This window comes from Sycon ciliatum, chromosome 3 (assembly GCF_964019385.1).
Source record: "Sycon ciliatum chromosome 3, ocSycCili1.1, whole genome shotgun sequence".
NCBI classification, from domain to species: Eukaryota; Metazoa; Porifera; class Calcarea; order Leucosolenida; family Sycettidae; genus Sycon; species Sycon ciliatum.
Genome location: NC_088645.1, coordinates 7,281,489 through 7,289,174, shown reverse-complemented (window position 1 = coordinate 7,289,174; position 7,686 = coordinate 7,281,489). Strand labels below are relative to the sequence as shown.

Below are 7,686 nucleotides of genomic sequence, written 5' to 3'. Positions count from 1 at the left end.
AGAAGCCCGGTAAACCACTAGGGCCGCTTACTAGTACGCGCCCTATCGTACTGCTCTCGGCGTTGAGAAAGACGCTGTCCCTGATTGTGCTGAAGAGGATACAGCCAGCGGTTGATCAGTACCTGGCTACATCCCAAAGTGCTTTTCGTCGTGGCCGCAGCACAAGTGATGTGGTGTGGTGCCATAGATGGCTATGTAGTATGACGCAGCGATTCAATACGTCCATCCACATATTGGGAATTGACATGAGTAAAGCATTCGACACTGTCCGCCGCGATGTCCTGATGAGGATCCTTGAATCCTTCCTCCAAGAAAGTGAGCTCCGAATGATCCGTATACTGTTGACTGAAACCTGGCTTGAACCTCGTGTGAAAGGTGCATCGAAAAGCTCCTTCAAGACAAATATCGGAGTCCCTCAAGGGGACAGTCTCTCTCCAGTGCTTTTCACCATTTACCTGGAGGCTGCTCTCCGGGACCTACGACAGGAGCTGCCATCTCGCCCTGCTGTGGACAATGACCTGCCGTTGGATATCGCATACGCGGACGATGTTGATTTTGTGAGCCGGGATGAGACGTTTCTCAGTGAAGTTGAACAACAAGCTCCAGCAGTTCTTGCGAGATGGAACCTGAACGTTAATCCCTCCAAGACAGAGCATACCACCGTCGCCCGATTTCCCGATAGGAACCAAGAAACGTGGCGTACTGTCCGCAAACTAGGCTCCCTCCTGGGTGACGCCGAAGATGCTGCTCGGAGGCGTCAACTGGCCGCCGCCGCCTTCAACTCACTCCTCAAGATCTGGACCCGGAGGCGCCAGATCAGTGAAGGTCTTCGGCTGAGGCTCTACAGCGCCTACGTCATCCCAGTCCTTACCTACAACTGCGGCACTTGGGGCCTACCGATGTCGGAGCTCGCGCGAATGGATTCGTTCCACAGGACCCAGCTAAGGAGCATCATCGACATGCGGTACCCTAAGCGAATTAGCAATGACACTCTGTATAAGCGCTGCGGAGCTGTCCCCATCAGCGAGATGATCACAAGGCAGCGCTACAGTCTCGCTGGCCATATCTTTCGTTTGGCCCCAACTGCTCCTCCACAGTTGGCAGTGGATATGTATCTTCGCCTGGCCAACGACGAGGGCACTGAACGCTTCAGGGGTCGACCTCGGACGACTTTGGTAACGGTCTTGCAGACGGAACTGTTATCATGGCATGGACTTACCCTCCACCAGCCGCTAGATGTTGACGCAGTCCGCACAATGGCAGCGGACCGACAGGCATGGCGTGGAGCCCGCCCCACCTAACAGGACTGACCAGACATGTTGTATGCATATTCTATTTTATTTTATACTTTGGATGAAGTTTTCCATTAGTTATATTGGTGTTGTTGCTAACGGCTTTTGTTGACGTCACTTCTGTCATTTTATTGTGTCGTATTACTCTTCAGACATCAATCCTGAATGGCATAAGCGAAAGTGGCACCCCCGCCACCTACGCGGACATGCTTTTAATAATAATAATAATAGAAAGGTGGAGACCCGCTTGTTGATCGCACGATGTGCTTTCGATGTTTTTGTCTTCCAAATTGTGTAGGTGATAGTGGAAGAGAAGATCCAGGTGGAGAAAGAAGCGGCCAAGGAAGAGCTGATGAGCCACTTTGAGCGTGCTGGCAAGGACGTGGTGAACTGCTCGCAATATCGCTTCCGCTACTTTCCCCGACACAACAAGGAGAGTATCGGCCAAGTAAGAGCATAGCCAGTGTACAGTACTGTCGGTCGCCGATGAACGGGGGGGGGGGGGGGGGGGGGCAGTCTCCAAGCCTAAACTGCTCCTATTTTCATCAAGAGTACATAACCCCCCCCCCCCCCCCCAGAGTGTGCAACGCCTGATCCAGCTGTACATAGGGTCTTGGTCAAGCGTAATCGAACCTTTGCGTCACAATACCGTACACACCTGAGGGGAACCCGGGAAGTCGCGGGTACTCTCAGATCAAAAACAATGGTGCCCTGCCTCGAGACCGGCCTTGCGCTGGTGTGAGGTGTACGCATGACATCAGAAGATTCGACTACGCTCGCCCAAGACCCTATGCAGAGCTGGATCAGGCGTTGCACACTCTGGGGGGGGGGGGGGGGGGGGGGGGGTATGTACTCTTGTTTTCATGTGTTACAGTCTATGCACAGTTGAGTCACCGTATATATATCAGCGCCCGACAGTACCGTACTCTGATTTCTGCTAGGCAACAAACGCTCAGAGGTTTCAGCTGACCAGTTGCGCGAGAATCTTTACAGTGAGCCAAACGGTTATAGTGAATAATGCGCGCGCCCTGCCGTCATGTGCCATTGCCCATATCCCGTCACCTCATACATTCAGTGGTATGTTCGTCTTGCAAGCCACACAGGAGTCCATTGCGCGACAAGACAAGGACTGATTTATTTTACAACGAGCATGCGCATATAATACAGATGAGCAAGAGACAGTATGTAGAGAGACAATATGGACAGAGACAGTATGGAGAGAGACCATTTGGAGAGAGACAATATGGCGACAACACTATACACAACACTCAAAACTAGTCATAACAGCACTCGCCACAACATGTAAAGGAGATGCAGGTTGTCACGCAATCAATGTTTCGTAGCTGGTTCATAATATTCACGTGTTAACTTAATTCACTGCATTGGACTTCGACCGCAATGTCACTGTCACCTTATGCATCCATTGTGCACGGCACTCACAATGTTGGCTCCTGTAGGGATGCGGTCGCAGCTTAACGGCTTTCGTATATTACCTATGCATGTTGGGAAGTGGAGCTATGAAGCCGAGACCTCTGGTCGGCGGAGCTTAATGGGCCCCACCACCACACTCCATTATTCACCCCAGTGTCTAGAGATATGTGGATTTTGTAGGAAAAAAAGAAAAAGGGAAGTGGAACCATTAGACACCCTTGGCAAACAACGTTATGTTGTAACGGTATTACCGTAAGGGGGAAAATATCGTGATTTGGACTCGACCTTTAGCAAGATGCACGCTATTTTTAGTACGCTGTTGCCACGAGAATAGCTTTTACTTCGCGCGGTACAACTATTTATGTCACCATATACGCGATACAAGGTGAAATGCGTACGGACTATGCAATATTTGGCCGAAAAACGTACCGTTGATCGCAACGATAAATCAGCCCCCGTAACGTTTTTACGCTGCAGCTTCAACGCTATTTGGGTGATCAAGGTACGAGTACCGTAAAAAAATAGCGTTACCGTTGTTTGCTAAGGGTGTCTATTAGTGCGGACTCACACGTTGTGTAAAGTTACACACTCAGACAAGTTTTCTTAGTTTCATGACTCGCGTGACGTTCCCATCGATCCCGTTTGCGAAATCTTCCCCAACAAAGTATTCCCTGCTGAGAAATGTTCCCCGTACGGGCTCTTCATCCTTTACTGAAAAGAGTATAGCCATGTAGTTGGACGAGAATGCGCAAATGCCAGTGTGTATCTGGTGAAGTAAGAAATAAATAGAACCGAGAAGGCCAAGTTCTTGCTACCTGCTCGATGCAGAAACCTATGTTCGTGTGTTGCGCGTCAAGTTGGGTTTTTTTCTACACAATTCACATATCTCCTGACACTGGGGTGAATAATGGAGTTGTGTCGACTCTGGCGTCTGCAATGCCTCGATTCATGTTTTCATCAGATGGGGAGTTTGCCGGTGGTAAGCTGCTAGCAAGACGTCTCCATGTAGGTGTCTGGAGCCGCACCGGTAGCACAGGAAAGAACAGAGCTAGCAGGAGGCAGAATAAAGCAGGTGGCGAGGATTCTCCAAGGAGCCTCCTGCCTGTTGGATGTATGATTTTGAACTTTCAGCAAGGCGCAGAGGAACACTTTAGCCTGTGAACGATGCAAAATTACCATCTCTTCTCTCTCCGACTTACAACAACCAAGAGTGCCATCGATTGGCGAATCGGGATTTAGTACGAGCAGGCGGTGTAGTCCGAGCAACGCTGGCCCAATCGAACAAAGCAAGGGTGTAGTATGCAAAATGTGCGCATATCGTACCAAGATTCTGTGAAAGCTGTCGAAAACGCCAAAGTCCATTTCCACTCCAGCCACTCCGGGTGTGGGGGCCAGTGTGGTCGGATTCCACTCCAAGTACACCTACTCCGGATTCGGCCAAACGATCACGCTCACTCGGAGCGCACTTGCTCGGGATTCGCCCAATCGATCATGCCCCAAATCGAGCAAAAATGTGTGAAAGTACAAAAATTACAGCTCCACATCCAGATGTACACAAGTCAGTCGCTGGCGTGAATGGAGAGCTCGGGTGAATACCACTCGTCTTCGCCTGCATGTGGTCTCAGATCTCATCCGCTGATGGCTGTGGGTGTTTGGTGTGCTCCGTTTGTCTGCCTCTTGTGTCCAGGGTATTCTTTGGGACATAATGGAAGCTCAGGGCAGATACAAGACGTGGTAAGAAAAGAGGGACTGGACGTGTGTGCATGTGTGTGCGTGTGCGTGCGTGCGTGTGTGGGTGTGTGGGTGGGGGGGGGGGGGGGGTGGGGGGGGGGGGGGTGGGTGTGTGGGTGTGGGTGGGTGGGTGGGTGTGGGTGGGTGGGGGGGGGGGGGGGGCGGGCGGGCGGGCGGGCGTGCGTGTGTGTGTGTGTGTGTGTGGGTGTGTGCTAGACTCAGATGGAGAGCCAATGATTTAGAAAGGGAAAAGATAAACTACAAGTTACGCTCTAATGTCCACTAACACCACCACTTACACTTACTTGACAATCAGCACGACACTGACAGCCGCACTCACGTTCTACAACTAACTGACAATCATCTCTAGCACATCTATTGGATGTGCTCTCCAACAGCCTTCCAGGCTTTTCTATAACTTAGAACCTTCCAAGCGGGAAGGCTGTTGGAGTTGTCATCCGAGACGTGCTAGAGCTGATGGGCAGTTAGTTGTAGAACGTCAGTACCGTCGGTCAGTGTTGTGCATTGTTATCCCATGAGCTGGTTGTCAAGTAACTGGTGTTAGTGGACATTATAACGTAACTTGCAGTTCATTGGTCCTACTGTCTTCCAATAAATTATAGGAGAAAAATTGCAGGAGCTGCCGGTGCAGTATTCCGAAGAAATTTCTCAACAATTCTAACCAAATTTAAATTATTTGAAAAAGTCTACAGGTCTATACTTTTGAAACACACTATACATGTATATTTTATGTCATATTTCTATAGCACTGAGGTAACATAATTATGTAGTCATAGAAATATTATCAGCACCTAAGAACACCAAATTAGTGTATATAACTGCTCCTTGGCAGACTTCCACTTCATATTATATCCTGATGATGGCAATTTGCCGAAACGTTGAAAATGATTCTGTGAAATGAAATGAGTTGTGAATTTGCAGTGCCCAGGGAATGAGCATGTGTGCTCACCAATTCTCTTCGAGTTATGAAGCTGCAGGATGCCTCACCGCTACTTCGTACTATACATGTAGTCGTTACAAGTAGGGTGCTTTGCTGCATGCTTTCCTGCATGCTTTGCTGCATGCTTTGCTGCATGCTTTGCTGCATGCTTTGCTGCATGCTTTGCTGCATGCTTTGCTGCATGCTTTGCTGCATGCTTTGCTGCATGCTTTGCTGCATGCTTTGCTGCATGCTTTGCTGCATGCTTTGCTGCATGCTTTGCTGCATGCTTTGCTGAACACTGATCACCTTCCTGCATGCTTTGCTGAACACTGATGACCTCCTAATGTATCTGTCAGACATGTTTCCGAGAACCAGTGACTGCCGTGTACTGTGTAATGCACAGTGTGTGCTGTACACTGTGTGTGCTGTACACTGTGTGTGCTGTACACAGTGTGTGCTGTACACAGTGTGTGCTGTACACAGACTGTGTACTCCTGACTGTTCATGTGCAGTGCTAGACACATTGTGTGCTGTACACTGCACATACTGCACACAGACTGTGTACTCCTGACTGTTCATGCGCAGTGCCGGACACAGTGTGTGCTGTACACTGCACACAGAGAGTGTACTCCTGGCTGTTCATGTGCAGTGCCGGACACAGTGTGTGCTGTACACTGCACGCTGACAGAGAGTGTACTCCTGGCTGGTCGTGTGCAGTGCCGGACACAGTGTGTAGTGTACACTGCCCACACTGACAGAGAGTGTACTCCTGGCTGGTCGTGTGCAATACTGTCAGGCTCACTGTCTACTGCACACGGAATACAGACTGTGCTACTGGCTCAGTGCTACTGGCTGCTCATGTGCAGTGCTGTCGGGCGCCGAAGAACGGCCAGGCTGGAATTTCACCGAACACAGCATACCAATATACACACGGTGTCTCAACTGTGCATGGACTGTGATGCATGAAAATAGGAACGGTCTAGGCTAGGAGGCTGACCCTCCCAGTTCTTCGGCGACCGACAATACTGTAGACTTATGGAGTGTCGTTATTTTAACTTGTTTATGTAGACAATCATGCCTATCCCTCACACGTGTGTGTGCCTATGCTACTCCAGGTATGTCGGAGCGCCGATGTGCTTTGAGGCCATCAACGCCATATTTGGCTACAACGAGCAGCTGTTCAAGGTCTGGGACCGACAGCTCGAGGACGAGACGGTGCTGGGAGAGCGGGAACGAAGCATGAACGCGGAGAATGGCGGTGGCGAGACATGCAGCATGGCTCACGATGGTGAAGGACGTAGTAACGCTGCTGCAGGTGATGAAGAAAGGCCAACCACTAGCAGTCGCCTTTAGGCACACCGTGTGTGGAACTTTAGTGTACGTGTCGGTTTTTGAGATTTGAATAGTCAGTGCGGTCTTGGACTATTAGACCTTCCACTGGTATCAGTCCTGCGTGTGTGTGTGTGGATGTGCGTGGGTGTGTGTGGTGTGTGTGTGCGTGTGGGTGCGTCGGTGCGGGTGTGTGTGCGTGTGTGTGTGTGTGTGTGTGTGTGTGTGTGTGTGTGTGTGTGTGTGTGGGTGCGTAGAGGACGACATGTCATTGTTTTCTGTAGTTATCAGAGAAATTCAAGTTTGTTGTAATACATTGCTGTGTCTCTGATGCGCTGTCTCACGGTCTGTTGCTGTCGCGCACATCTTGTAGAAACATCAATTTTTCTAGTGGCTGAATCTGCTATAACTTGCACTTCACAGAACCTCTCGTGATAGTTAGGCGCTCGCAGTGTGGGTGAGCGTGGGGTCTTCTACATGGCCGTGAGAGTGTGTGACTGTGCGGAGTGTCAACCTAGCTGTGCTCCGTGAAATACGACCGCAAGTGCAAACTGGCACTGGCGCCCAGGACCATTTCCGAATACATCAGTGTATTTTGTATAATTATTATGTGCACGTCCAGTCACCTATGATTCCTACCGCTTTCAGGGCGCCAAGTGCCGGACTGCAGCACTATGCCAGTATTCAGTATAGACCTTTTTCCTCCTCCCTTGACCCCAGCCCCCCCCCCCCTTCCCCTTCGTCATTTTACTCCATTATTGCATTCGCTTACATGCCCCCTTCCCCTTCCTCACATTTTACTCCATTCTTGCATTCGCTTCCATGTTATTGGGCGTGTGGCTCGTGTGTACTTGCAAATTCAAAAATTGAGAAATTCAATACAAATGAAACAGAAGAAACGAATCATGATGCTTGCATGCTACATAAACAGGAAAGTTGTTTTCACACCTTCCTTGTTTA

At 49.9% G+C, this 7,686-nt stretch overlaps 1 protein-coding gene across 3 annotated transcripts in view; it reads left to right on the top strand.

The window, feature by feature from the left end:
* Window positions 1-7,368, top strand: part of LOC135811300 (uncharacterized) — a 43,470-nt gene extending 36,102 nt beyond the window's left edge. For all 3 annotated transcript variants that reach the window (XM_065324517.1, XM_065324516.1, XM_065324518.1), the window contains exons 9-11: window positions 1,591-1,740; window positions 4,411-4,457; window positions 6,513-7,368. In XM_065324517.1, the coding sequence (XP_065180589.1) occupies window positions 1,591-1,740; window positions 4,411-4,457; window positions 6,513-6,750 (435 nt within the window). In that variant the 3' untranslated portion in view covers window positions 6,751-7,368. The remainder of the gene's footprint in view (window positions 1-1,590; window positions 1,741-4,410; window positions 4,458-6,512) is intronic.
* Window positions 7,369-7,686: the final 318 nt, after the last annotated feature.